The following is a 15,230-nucleotide window of genomic DNA, read 5'->3' as shown; positions in this document are numbered from 1 at the left end:
AGGTGGATACTTGAGCGTGCCAGATTTAGATACTGTATATGCCCTACATGTCTCTGATAATAAATTCATGTTAATCTGTCAGTTTGCGTGGTGGGACTGGCCGTACGGAAGAGTTGAAAATGGTGAAAAAAATTTGATCAAACGTGTCAGATTTTCAGACGATATGTTGTTTAAACCCAAATGAAGCTACTTTTCAAGAGACTGGCAATTCGGACTTGACACAAGGTCATAGCGGTCCTTTGAAAATGCAGAAAAATTTCGTTACTTGCACATACTCGAGCGTGTCAGATCTTCATATTAGATGGTTTCTCAGTGTTGCAGACGTGTTGACCCAAAAGTCTGACACTAATCAGGGTGGTTTTCTTAATCTGACAGTTTGAAGATGATAACAATGCATTTTTTTAATATCTCACTTCCTGTACCTTGAATCGTTTTTGTATTTATTATGAAAGTTGTTAATAATAACATTCTATACAACTTTTGTCTGAAACAATTTTATATACTCTTAACCGTTTGCGAGCTAGAGGAGCTTAGGCATACATGGGAAAGGGCAAGGTCAATGTGGGATGTAAATTCATCGCCATGTATCTCAAAAACGGTGAAACGTAGAAAAAATTGCTTCGGACGAAATTTGCACAAAATGTTATGCTCTACAACTTTTATGATGAATGCGAAAACGATTCAAAGCCCAGAAGAGGAGATTATTCAAAAAACCTGTTTTTGTGAACTTCTCGACCAATTATTTTGTAGAACGGACAACAAAACGATGATTTAAACCCAAAAGTGATTTGAAAAACGTCATAACCTCACATTTTTCTACTGTACAGTTTGAAATGTGTCGAAATTACCATGGCCAGCCGACTGCTTCCATAAAAGTGAATGGAGTATAATCCCGTCGGCGTTCAAACGAGAAGTCACCACAATTTTTGATCACGGTAGGAATCAAGTAGTGAATAAATATCCAAAACATTTTTTATCTGGCGACTTCCTCAATAAACCGCTGCTATCACGACGCACCAGCCTACTTTCACGGCGATGAAAAGAAACGCAACAAAAGTTCGCCTTTTTTGCATATCATCTGAAGAACGGGATCGTTTATGGACGATCAGCGGAGCGAACTCGGACAATTTTTTTTCATCGCAAAAACCTCTCGATAATCGCATCCTGAATGGGCATCAGCCCGGCCCCAAAACCGACCGAATGGCCATTGTCGCAGAAGAGAAATTGCCAGCGCTACCCCGTTCGGATCTCGTATACAGGGTGTCCACAGTTTAGGTCGAAATATTTTCACGATGTTCGTGAGGTAATGCATATTTCACGTGAAATTTTCTCGTGAACGGTGTTTCCTACAGATAATATGCTTGTTGGTTAAAAACGTATGTGTTAATTGATGCAAAAAAGGTTCGAAGATAAAATTAGGCATTCTGCTTCCTTTCCAACTAGTTCTTGTGTCATTTGATCGAACAGATCTATAGAGTCCTACGGGGTAACTGAGCGCAGTGGGTAAGTGTGCGCAGTGCGTATATCTCGACTATGCAATGTATGAAAGAGGGGTTCATTTGGGTGAAGCAAGGGCGCAGAATCACCAAATAAGTTTTTCATAGGAGTGCGCCGTGCGACGTTTCGTTAACTTTTCATTTGCAATCAATCAAATGCACTAGTTTTCTTTTTAATTTATAGCATCTCTGCAAATTCTGCCAGGTCCAAATTCCGAGTCCGACAGTGTTAAACAATATTTTATTTGATCATGCGCATATTATTCTAAATATATAATAAAAAATTTTAGGTTCTCTTAGCTGCTCAACTCTATAAGAACGTCAATTCACATTTTTGCTTACTGGGGAAAGTGTGCGCGGGTAAGTGTGCGCAGAGATTCATTATATGGGCATTAGTTTAGTGAGGAATAAATTATGACATTGTGTATTTTCTTGGTTAAAACTCGATCAATATTGTCCTATTTATTCAGAAAAATATGAAGAGCCACAAACAGGGGAATGTATCAAGTGTTGTGGTCACTAGGAATTGTGGCACGAACAATAATGCAGTGCTTATAAAAAGGCGCTTCTGTATTGACAATAAACATTTCTCTAATATTGTAACATTTTGATGACATTATTTTGTAATGTGTTTTGATTGTGTGGTTCACAAAGCACTGCGTTCACTTACCCCGTGAGGGTGCGCAACTTACCCGCAATATGGGGCATGTGAACGCACTCCGACTTTCACCAGCAAATTTCTTTTTGCGGAAAGAAAACGTTTCTGTTTGTTGGCTTTTTGATGTTTTTTTTAAAGATTACAAAATTCTCTATCTTATGAATAGGTCTTAATTTTCCTAGCTTCAACATTTGAAACAGGGTATGGCTTGAAAGGCAAAGTGCGCACAGTTGCCCCGAATGACTCTACAGGTTTTAAATTAATAGTTGCGAAAAAAGTTAAGGGGTGATTTCTTGTCTGCACCCAGAGGAAAATATCTAAAGGTGACAAGTCTGGGGAACGTGGTGGCCATTCAATTGACTCTCTTCGACCATTCCCCCATATTCTTTGAAGAATGCCCAACTGTTGATATTCAAATCTGCTTGAGGAAGAGATAGATACGTTATACAGGGAGTATCTGAATGCCACTGAAAAATCAAAGGGCAATTCTTTGAGGAAAATTAAAGTGGGTATATAGTATAGAAAAATTTTGAAGATCACCCCCCGGAAAAGTTACACCAATCCGAAAATGAACAAAAAAATTGTTTTTCTTTCGTCTGTATATGACAGTGCACAATCATGTGTGGAACCAACCGTATGAAAAGTATAAATAGAAACCAAAGATCACTTCCTTTTGCATTTTTTTTTTGGAGGTTTCACGGTCTATTAAGGGGGGTCTTTTTTCAAATTGACGCCCTGTAAATCTGGATATACAGGGTGTCTTTGACTCGTGCAAATACTTTAGCAGTAGATTTTTGAGGTCAAAGGAAACACTTTTTTCCTATACCATTTATTCTGAATCGGCCCTGATAAAAAGATATAGCCATTTTAAGTTTTAATAAGGCGGTATGCCAGCCCTGGAGAAACATAATTCTCTTCAGAATAACGAGCTAGATCTGTGACACTACACATCTGTAGATCTTTTAAACAGAGTTGTATTCAGCCAAAGTACTCAATTTTTCAAATTTCACAGATATTTTTGATTTTTGAACATCAAATTACTCGAAAACGGCGCGTTAAACGAGAGAATATGAAGAACACTTTTATTTTACAAAACGTTCAAATAATCATTAGATAGCGTCCAACTTAGTTTCAAGAGTTGGGTTCCTTGTATTTTTGGTATTTTTATGGTACGTAATGGTTATAATGAGAAAACTGGAAGACGTGGGTGATATCTAGTGTTAGAAAAAGGTTAATCAAATAAATGAAAAACTATATTCCGAAATTCATATCATTTGATAAAACCGTTTGAAAGATATAACTGAAAATAAAATTTTTTATGGTTTTCCAACAGCCTGTATCTTTTAAACCCGGCCAATCCGGAAAAAATGGTAGAGGAAAAAAGTGTTTCTTTGGACCTCATGAATCTACTGATAAAATATTCGTACGAGCCAAGGACTCACTCTGTATATTTTAACATTATTTCCGGGGACCGTATTTTACACGGCGATGATGATGATGCGAGGTGTTCTCTCATGCGATACGCAAAAACAGGTACTAGGGCTATAAATCCGCGAACGGCCCTCTTCCTTTGGATGTTTTCTTCTTGTCGCCACGAAAAATCAATTTATGTCTTCACTAATGAACGGATTATTCCGATGAAACAACTTTTTCACTCGGAATTAACATGCGCCGTCAGGATGAAGCTGCCGAATTGAAATTCAGATGATGTATGCGCTCATCCAATTAATGAATTGCGACCGGTCTACCCGAAAAAATCGGTTCCGTATCGAATTAATTGAACGGTTGGTTTTTACCGAGATCATCGCGTCCGTTCTCGGCAAAATTTCGATATTTTCGAAGGACGATCCGAGCTTAACGTCCGTAGGTGCTCTTTGACAGCTGTCACTTTCGGAGCTGTCATTTTTTGACATTTGACAGGTGAAAACTACGCCATTACTAAAGATGGAACGATAGACGCTTCAACAACGCATTGAAATTGTTAAAATCCACTACAAAAATAGTAAATTTTGCAGTCACGGTTCGCAAAACTAAAGCAATCGTGAAACTGGTGCAAAAATTTGAGCTGTTAGGACAATTTAGTGATGTGAAGAATCGAAATCGTGTGTATGTCTCAAGAACAACTGAGAATATTACTGCTATAGCCCGTAGTGTTGACAAAAACCCAGGTTTGTCGATTCCTCGTCGATCTTTGGAATTGGTCTTTCCACAAACGACATAACAACGTATTTTGCATAAAGACTAAGGTCTGAAAGCTTTTCAAAGTTCAGTTAATACAAGAACCAAAGCCGGTCGATCATCAGCAACGTCGTATCTTCGCTGATCGGTCTTTGAAATGCATCAAAATGATCTTGGTTTTCATCGAAGAATCAACTTCAGTGATGAGGCCCATTTTTACCTCGGTGGCTACATTGACAAGCCGAACTGTCGGATTTGGGGCTCGGAAAATCCAAGAATGATTGTTGCAGAGCCTCTGTGTCCTCGACGTATCACTGTTTGGTGCTGTTTTCGGACTGGCGGTGTGATTGGACCTTACTTATTCGAAAATGAGGTTGGTGCAACTGTTACAGTGAATTGATTGCGCTACCGAGCTATGATTAATGAATTTTTATGGCAGGAATTGGAAGATATCGATGTGGACGACGTTTATTTCCAACAAGACAGAGCTAGGTGCCACACAAGCAACGAAATCATCGCAATTTTGCAAAAAAAGTTTCCTGATCACAATTGGCCACCGAGATCTTGTGATTTAACACCTTTAGACTTTTTTCATTGGGGCTACGTGAAAGATAAGGTCTATGCCAATGCTCCACAATCGATTCATGACCTTAAAGATGGAATTCGTGAAGTTATCTAGGACATACAGCACTAAATGTGCGAATTGTTCATGGAAAATGTCATGAAAAGAATATGGTGCTGTAAGCGTAGCCGTGGCGGTCATTTTGCTGTTATCCTTTACCATAACTAACGGCATACCTTTCTCTTTACAATGAAATGAACATCCATTGATTTCTTTTAAAAAAATACTCGTTTTTTTCATATCAAAATGAAACCGTCTTTTGGAAACTCGAAAAAATAACCGAAACCCGCATAACCCAGATTCTAGATGCACATTTTTGCCTGAAATATTCAGTTTTCCCTTCGAGATCATTTCTTGAAAATAAGTATACAAAACTGACCTGTCTTCGTGCATTTTTTCTGCTCCAAAATACGTTTGTACCTAATATGACACACTGTATATCCGCTCTGGATCCATCATCAGATGGAATCTAAGGCTTATTTGCTTTTCCTTGATTAACCTATACTTCATTCACTTTTATTTTAGCAGTCGGTTGGCCATGGAAATTTGACACATTTCACTCTGTATTGTACGAAAATGTGGGGTTATGAAGCTTGTCAAAACATTTTTGGGTTTTAAATCAACGCTATGTTGCCCGTTCTACGTAAAAGTTTCTGTTGATATGTATTTTATCACAATGTCGAATCTCTTCGGAAAATATGTGACGAACATAATTGAAGTTTATACAAACTGATTGAAGGCATACCAAATCTAGTTATTTGCATGGAAAATACAAGAGATCAGTATAATATCATAATATGTACTAGCTTGTGGAAAGTTAATGTTCGTTATCTTCTTTGACTTACATTATTTGTAGATTTCAAAAATATTAACTCGAAGATGAAATGCATATGATGCAGTGGTTGGGAATGGGTATCTCCCGAAGGAATAAACAGATAATTACAAGAATGTTAAATTCTTCAACAAAAATCATCTTCCATCAATATAAGTAAAAGGAATTGAAGGAAGTTTCAAGTTAAGATGAACTTCACCTTTGAACAAAAATACTACATGAATAAACAAGTAACAGGGCAACTTGCGCGTATTTGTGGCTATTCATCTTAATACATTGATGTAATAATAATAATTATAGGTATTTATTAGTACCTTAAAACATTTACTTGTATAGGACAAGTCAAATGAAAAATAGAAAAATCCATTTTAGGGAACTTATTCTCCGATGACATTTATCGAAAATCCTGTAGTAAACTTTTCGCATTAATTCACTCAAACATAAAATTCTCAAATGCCACCACTTTTTTGGGTCTCCCAATGGGAGGAAATTCTTTGTCATCCTCTTCATTCACAATCTTTCTGATTGTGGAAATATCCAGCTGAAATATATGTCGTTTAGATTCAGATGAAACATTATATAAATTCTCTTACATTGAATATGTTCGCTAACGTCTGACGTATTGTGGATTTTAGAATATCAGGGTATAACTATTTGAATGAGCGGACCTGAATTCTAAATAGCACTTCCTGAAACCCTGTCTTTTTTTTCACTTTCGGCATTTTCGTAATAAAAATTGATATTAGTTGCGGCAACGGCGTTATGACATTAACGACATTTCATGAGTGCCAACCTTACTCCGTTCTAGTTACAAAAACTTGAGAAAATTATTTCATGGCCAACCGACTGCTAAAATAAATTTGAATGAAGTATATCTTAAGAATCCACGTTCATAGAAAACAATTCTATGAATCGAAGGTATTCAACTACCCATAGAAAATCTATGAAGACTTCAATGAAAACATAACATAGTTCTATAAAAAGAAATCTGGCCTATAAACGGCTTCGGAAACTAATTGATTGTCGACAGACGTGTCTGAAAATCCGACCAGATAACCATCCTTTCATAACACAAGCGGATAAATCACAACAACTTACAGGGTGTTCCAATAAGATCGTACGTGCCTCATCCAACCAATACGACGGATAGAACTGAAAACCGATCCGCTATCGAACGCTGATATTGTTCAAAAAACGCGGTTCAATTCCATACTTGATAGTAGTTGGATCAACACTGAACAGACTCTGACAGAGGTCGAACGAACCCTCTATGGAACGCCGGTATATAAGACCTCGAAGTCTCCAACATATGGCATAATTAGCCGCTTTAATACTTGCAGACATCTACACTCCTATTTGAAAAATTCATTCGTCATCTGTTCGAGCGAGACAACATCGCGAGAGTGATTAATTTTCAACAGTTATCAGTGGTCGGCCGATGAAAAATCGCGCGGTGTTTTTCTAGCGTCGAACGCGAAGGCTGGGCGGTATCGAAAATCGTTAACAGGTTGAACAGCTTATAAAAATCAAACCTTCGTGTCTCGCGGGGTCTTTATAGATTGAAATATTGTGGAGTTAACGCTGAAACGTTCCTGAAACTAGACGTGAGGTAGATAAAACTCTGGGAACTAAGCCGAGCGTGTTCCCAAGAACTAAAACCTAAGAACTAAGAACTAAGATGAAAGGATCACTTGATAACCGTCTACCAATGAGAATGCTCCTTTCTTAGGTCCTAGTTCTTGGAAACTCTGCATGACTCACCAAAAGTTCAGATACAGAACATCAACAACTTCCTTACATACCGTCAGCGTACACATCGTAATAGTTGGGGAGCCCATGAAGGAAATTCAGGATTTACTCAAGAGTGTCCGATTAATATAAGATGCTATACCCGGACCCTGTACAGTGTAGAGTATCTCTACCAAATACACTCCTGGGCAAACAAAATGTTCACCGAATTCATTTTGAAATAACTTTTCAAGGTGTGTATCGATTTTGATCATTTTGTTGTCTACCTGTAGCCTCTCTCATATAGTTTATCAACTGATGTCGAGTCTGCAGGAATTTCAATTGAATGTAACTGTATACAAGGTAGAACTGAAAGTTGCAATTTCCTTTGAATTTCTGAACACCCTGTGGAGGTAATTATTGACGCAATGCTGGGCCTTTGCATGAGTCTTTGAAGCCTGATCTTCTCTTATCATTTTCTTGTTAAATTCACGTCAATAGCTTTTTTCTGATAGGAAATACGATGTTTCAAACGAAACTATATAATTTTAACATTTATCACTTCTTCTATGCGCCGAAGTTAGCTTTCAATGCAATGGGAAATTCTCCTCAATGTGGGTTATCACAGCATATGCAAGTTTAAACTGAATGAGTTTAATTCATGATTTTTTTCAAATTCACCGCGGAAACTTTTCAAAATCATCTTTCAAATATGGGGTTTTAAAATTTAAATCGCTTTGTGCGGAGTTTACGATTTGGCAACAGCGCATACAAGACAATGAAAAGAACAATGTCCGATCAGCTTGTTTACAAAATAACAGCTGTTGTTCTACAGGCGCGTACTTACTGGCGAGCCTCAACTGCAACCGGCCATAAAAATCCCATAAAATTTTACGACCTTCCTCGTTCGTTGCAGACTTCATGGACAGCTATCGTTGTCTATCTCATCAAGATAATGCATTTGTTGTCCTTTATTATCAAGGCATATTTCAGTCGATGTTGCCAGCTTGTAAAATTCTCACAAGACGCTTTAAACTTCAAATACCCATTCTTATTTTTCATTTTTAAGTGCTTAAAATAATTCTTTTTGGGAAACGGTTGAAATGGTTATTTCAAAATGTGACGTTTCAAAGATATTTCATAAAAAATACATCATTTTCATCAGAAGGAATATTCCCTATTGACAATTGTCTGTTGTGGAACGTTTTCCCATTCTCCAAGAAGAGCTGTTCTCAGAGATGGAATAGTTTCCGGCTAAATCCCAGTGAACTGTAACTGACAAGATGAATCACATAAACACTAATTATAACGTTGCTACGCAACAGGATAACCGAGTTCCTCGGGAAAAAGTAGGTCTGTATTGTTTTAACAGCGTGTTTCATAAAACTTTGATTGTCTGATCAAAGATTTGACAGTCACTCGATTTCTAAAACGAAATCAATAAAACCTTTTCATTTCTGAATATATTGAAGAAATAGCAATTGAGAATAATTGAATGGACGTATAAACATCATAATTTGATACAAGAATGATATTCTGAATGATCATGACTGAATTATCGATTGAAAACAAATTGACGTCTATTCGTCAATGAAGCGTTGATTCCCCGATCAAGCTTCATGAATCCCGGGGTGCATGTTTAGCGGGTTTCATAAAACTTTGATTGTCTGATCAAAGATTTGACAGTCACTCGATTTCTAAAACGAAATCAATGAAACCTCTTCATTTCTGAATATATTGAAGAAATAGCAATTGAGAATAATTGAATGGACGTATAAACATCATAATTTGATGCTAGAATGATATTCTGAATGATCATGACTGAATAATCGCTCAAAAACAACGTCTATTCGTCAATCAAACGTTGATTACCCGATCAAGCTTCATGAAACCCGGGATAAATGTTATGAATTTTATGAAGAACCGTATTTCCTTTCAAGAAGGAGCTATTGACGTGATTTGAACAGGAAAATGTTAAGAGATGATCAGGTTTTAACAACTCATTTAAATACCCATCATTGCGTCACTAATTACCTCCACACGGTGTTCAGAAATTTATACTGGACCAATTTATCTGAAAATTTCATAAATAGTCTCATCGAAAGCATGCCTTGAAGGGTTGAATGCTTGAGACGAGGTCTTGGGAGACCAATCATGTACAAGCTTCACTTTCTCTCTTTTTTTTCCTGTTATTCGAACCTATTCAACCCATTTTGAGGGTTGAATAAGGAATAAAACATATCCTTCCTGTTTACACAGAAAATACACGTCGTTTCGACTCATGAACCTGATTCGAATCACGGGTATATACCTAACTATATTCATATGATAATAATATTATTTACGCCAGTTGTAAACTTATAATAATTGACACATTTACGGGCAATAATTCGCAAATTACGAGGTACTCTTAATTAAATTACCTTCGAGTCAGCCGATAAATTCGCGGCTGAAACTAACAAGGAATTTTTGCTTGTATCGAACAAGCGATTACCACACATTGACGATAAATACGCTACGCGGGATTTCTTCCGGTAGAACAAAAAATGACCAACAGGGGGCGGATTCAGTAATGGTATTTTTAATCGACACAATAGCGCACCTAGTCGATCGGAATCTGAGAGTATTTCAACATGGTGTGGAAAGACCAATAACGTTCGCCATATAAGTCTGATTTGTGCCTTTGCACAAGACGGAGAGAGGTGACTCATTAGTGGAATCGTTTCGTGTCATTACTTCTACAACGAACTGAAAAAAATCGTTATTTCATTGTTTCTTCCAATACCTGATAGAACGAAGAGATTGGTTGCAAGAAACATAAGTTGTAAGACAAAAGATGATGCCACCAGAACCAGAAAGTTATGTAGAAATTGTCAGATGTAAAACGTAACATCGTAAGTTTGGGTGTAAAAGGTGATAGTTTTTTTTCTGTTGTTTCGGCTTGCTGAAACTGTCAGATTATATTTTAACCGTTATTCTTGAATCGTTAGCTTCAAAATGGGAAAAGAGCCACCTTGCTCGAGAATGTACACTTGACGTTTATTTGCAAGTTTGTTGCCATCCCGCATGTTTTCGTCTCGCTTAAAAGAGTAATTCCCCTCAATTTGGGTTATCACAGCATATGCAACTTTATACTGAATAATTTTTCAAATGCACCGCGGAAACTATTCAAAATCATTCTTCAAATATGAGGTTTTGAAATTTAAATCGCTTCGTTTCTAGTTTACGATTTGGCAACAGCGCCTACTAGAAAATTAAAAGAACAATGGCTTGTTTATAAAATAACAGCTGTTGATAAGGTGCGTACTCTCTGGCGAGCTTTAACAGCAAGCGGCCATAAATATCCCATAAAATTTTACGACCTTCCTAGTTCGTCGCAGACTTCATAGACTGACATCTTTGTCTATCTCATCAAGATAATGTATTTGTTGTCCTTTTTTTTTATCAACGCATATTTCAGTCGATGTTGCCAACTTGTAAAATAGAAACGAAACGCTTCGAATTCATTTTTAAGTTCTTAAAATAATTTTTTTGGGAAATGGTTGAAATGGTTATTTCAAAATGGCGTTTCAAAGATATTTCATAAAAAATAGATCATTTTCGTCAGAAGGAGTATACCCTTTTGTCAGATGAACAGAATGTATACTTTATACCATTTTTTTCCAAATCGGCTCCGGACGGCTCCGGTTAAAAGATACACTCTGTTGAAAAACCATAAAAAATGTTATTTTCAGTTCTGTCTCACAAACGGTTCTAAAGAATCGAATGAATTTCGAATTACAGTTTTTCATTTATTTGATTAATCGTTTTCGAACACAAGATATCACCCACGTCTTCCAGTTTTCCCATTATGACCATTACGTACCATAAAAATACCAAAATTCAAAGAACTTAACTCTTGAAACTCAGTTAGACGTTAGAACGTTTTGTAAAATAAAAGTATTTTTCATATTTTCTCGTATAATGCGCCGTTTTCAAGTAATTTGTTCTTCAAAATAAAAAATATCTGTGAAATTTGACGAATTGCGTACTCTGGCTGAATACAACTCTGTTCAAAAAATCCACAGATGTGTAGTGTCATAGGTTTAGCTAGTTATTCTGTAGGAAATTTTGTTTTTCCAGACATGGCCTAGCTCCTTCTGAAAACTTAAAATGGCTGTATCTTTTTATGAGGACTGAATCGGAAAAAATGTTATAGGAAAAAAGTGTTTCTTTTGACCTCAAGAATCTAATGTTGAAATATTTTCACGAGTCAAAGACTCACAATGACTCAAGATGGCACAATCCGCCTACAGGGCGATAGGTGGCGCAATCATCTGAATAATCCCCAACAAACCTTCCCAAATTCTTAAGATACGGATGCCTCAACGAACAGAATTCTCTATTTGCATTTTTGGTTGGAAAATTGAGGTTGAAAATCAATTCTGATAACAGTAATCCCCCTATAGAGTAATTCGGGGTAACTGAGCGCACAGGGTAAGTGTGCGTTGTGCGTATATCTCGACTATGCAATCATGCAATGTATGAAATAGGGGTTCATTTGGGTGAAGCAAGGGCGCAGAATCGCCAAATTAGTTTTTCATAGGAGTGCGCCGTGCGACGTTTCTTTAACTTTTTATTTGCAATCAATCAAATTCACTAGTTTTCTTGTTAATTTTTAGCATCTCTGCACATTCTGCCAGGTCCAAGTTCCGAGTCCCTCAGTGTTGAACAATATTTTATTCGTTTATGGGCATATTGATCTAAATATATAATAAAAAATTTTAGGTTCTCTTAGCTGCTCAACTCTATAAGAACGTCAATTCAAATTTTGGCTTACTGGGGAAAGTGTGCGCGGGTAAGTGTGCGCATAGATTCATTATATGGGCATTAGTTCAGTGAGGAATAAATTATGACATTGTTGATTTTCTTGGTTTAGACTCGATCAATATTGTTCTATTTGTTCAGAAAAATATGAAGAGCCACCAACAGGGGAATGTATCAAGTGTTGTGTTCACCAAGAATTGTGGCACGAACAATAATGCACTGCTTGTAAAAAGGCGCTTCTGTATTGACAAAAAACAGCATTCCTTTAATATTGTAACATTTTGATGACATTATTTTGTAATTTGTTTTGATTATGTGCTTCACTAAGCACTGCGTTCACTTACCCCGTGAGGGTGCGCACACTTACCCGCTATACGGGGCATGTGAACGCACTCCGACTTTCACTATTAAATTTTTTTTGTGGACAAAAAACGTTTTTATTTGTTTGCTTTTGGATGTTTTCTTATAGATTAGAAAATTCCTTATCTTATGAATACGTTTTAATTTTCCAAGCTTCAACTCTTGAAACAGGATATGGCTTGAAAGGCAAAAGTGCGCACAGTTGCACCGAATGACTCTAAGCCCATCGTCTTCAGCGCTGAGATTTGAGATTCCTTCTGTATATTTCAGAGGACGTTCGACATCCCGATCAGTACATTCCAGGCGTTTATTATGCGAATTAATAACCCAGAAAGGTGTTAAGCAGCTGCGTGCTGCGTTAAAACATCGCGCCTCGGGATCTCCTCCCAAGCAGTCGAACTTTAATGATCGACAATATAAAAGCGGAACGAAAGAAAGAGGAGATTGGACATTCTGCCACGATACGAATCGAAAGGAACGAAAAATTCGAGGATTTTTTTTCTCGAGAGAGAGATAATAGCAGGAATTCTATTTATGGCACCAATTATAGAGTGTACTTTCACCGGTTCGATTCCCAACGTTCTCGACGGGCTGCGAACGCAGCTATCTGTATTCCAGAAACTAGAAATGTCATTAGGATTCGTTTTGTCTCGATTCCAGATCAAGGATTCTGAAAAAAATGAAAGCGCCGCCGTCTTGCGGCCAAGTTTGGAGTTATTGCGGAATTCGACGCCTATTATATGTTAGATGTGGTATTTATGATGTACCACGTATCGTTAATTATTATCGAGTGGGTCAATGGTATTTTCGATTGGTTGAGATTATTGTTGGGGAGCCCGCGATGCTATTTCGGGATTAACTCGAGCGTCGTGGTGACCTAGTGGATTTTGAAGATTAGCTGGTAGAAAAAAAGAAGGTTCAGCTTTGGGGAAAGTAGTATCTTAATCTGACACGGTCTAGTAGGTGAGAGAACTATAAGAGCTAGAAGAACCCGAATGACAAATTTCCGAGCTCTTTCTCAGAGAAACAAAGAATGATGGAAACCGTAGCCATCTACGATCTTTATTTTTAGTTATCAGCAAAAAATGAGATTTAGACGATTTCGAAAAGTCCTCATAACTTTATTGTCTTTGAAGCCACAGATCTTGAACTTAAGCCTTCTGAGGCACTCTTATACGTAGAATATACTGACAAAAGATTTCTTCCAATTCAAAAATAATGAATTCAATAAAAGTTTGCATTTAAAAAAGCAAAAGTTCGCCTAATGATTCGAAATGAAGAAATATTTTGAACTCGTCAGTGGATTCTACTTTAAAAAGTCCTGTAGAAGGTTAAAGTTTCAGATCTCTGACTACAAAGACAAAAAAGGACTTTTCGAAATCTCATTTTTTGCTAATAACACAAAAACGAAGAATCGTAGGAGACTATGGTTTTCACCATTCTTTGTTTCTCTGAAAAAGAGCACGGTAGTATTTCATATGTCCTCTTCTAGCTCATATATAGATCCCCTCAGTGGACAACGAATGTTGCCAACCCTGTACCTACTATGAGGTGAGTCTTTGACTCGTACAAATATTTTAACAGTAGATTTTGGACGTCAAAAGTAACATTTTTTTCCCATACCATTTTTTCCGATTCGGCCCTGATAAAAAAATAAAGCCATTTCAAGTTTTCATAATGCTGTGCCACCACTGGAAAAACAAAATTACCTTCAGAATAACAAGCTAAATCTGTGACACTACACATCTGTGGATCTTCAAACAAAGTTGTATTCAGCCAAAGTATCCAATTTTTTAAATTTCTCAGATACTTTTTAATTTTTGAACATCAAATTTCTCGAAAACTTTTATTTTACAAAACGTTCAAATATTCATAAGCTAGCGTCCAACTTAGTTTCAAGGGTTGGATTCTTTGAATTTTTGGTATTTTCATGGTACGTAATGGTCATAATGAGAAAACTGGAAGAAAACGTGGGTGCTGGTACATTTTTATATGATTTTTCAGCAGCCTGTATCTTTCAAACCTAGCCGATTTTGAAAAAATGGCAAAAGAAGATAATGTTTCTTTCGACCTTAAGAACCTACTGATGAAATATTCGTACTAGTCAAAGACTCACCCTCACCGATCTCGTGAGTAGTGCTGACCATAGTTTCGGTCCCATTCGATCTTCGTCAGAGCAACACAACTCATACCTCGACGAAAATCTTTCTCTCTCTCTCTCTCTTAACGCGCTTTTTCGATCTCTGAGGAGGGAGTAAACTTCTCGAAATGTTATTTTTAATAACTACAAAATAATAAAGAGAAAACTCACCCTCAAGAAGTCCCTCAACCAAATCACCTCAGGTTCAGGATCGCCGATAATTTCACAGAGGATGACGATATTATCACCCTCGTAGGCTTCTGAAGATCTGGGTTTCTTGAGGAAACGTGGTTCCTTAGAATATCTGCAAAAGTACAATTCAAACTGAGGCACAGCTTAGTATGACTTAAATATAATCTTTTTATGTTACATCCTTCAATGTGGCATGGAGTAGGACAATCTGCCTGATA

The 15,230-nt window shown here is 37.0% G+C and overlaps 1 protein-coding gene across 1 annotated transcript in view; it reads right to left on the bottom strand.

Annotated features, from left to right (window-relative positions):
- Nucleotides 1-15,230, bottom strand: part of LOC123307648 — a 141,316-nt gene that overhangs the window by 72,097 nt on the left and 53,989 nt on the right. The window contains exon 19 of the mRNA XM_044890045.1: nt 14,992-15,124. Coding sequence (XP_044745980.1) covers nt 14,992-15,124 — 133 coding nt within the window. The remainder of the gene's footprint in view (nt 1-14,991; nt 15,125-15,230) is intronic.

Source organism: Coccinella septempunctata, chromosome 1 (assembly GCF_907165205.1).
Source record: "Coccinella septempunctata chromosome 1, icCocSept1.1, whole genome shotgun sequence".
In the NCBI taxonomy this organism is placed as follows: domain Eukaryota; kingdom Metazoa; phylum Arthropoda; class Insecta; order Coleoptera; family Coccinellidae; genus Coccinella; species Coccinella septempunctata.
Note: the sequence above shows the minus strand (reverse complement) of the source record. Positions and strands in the feature narration are given on the sequence as shown.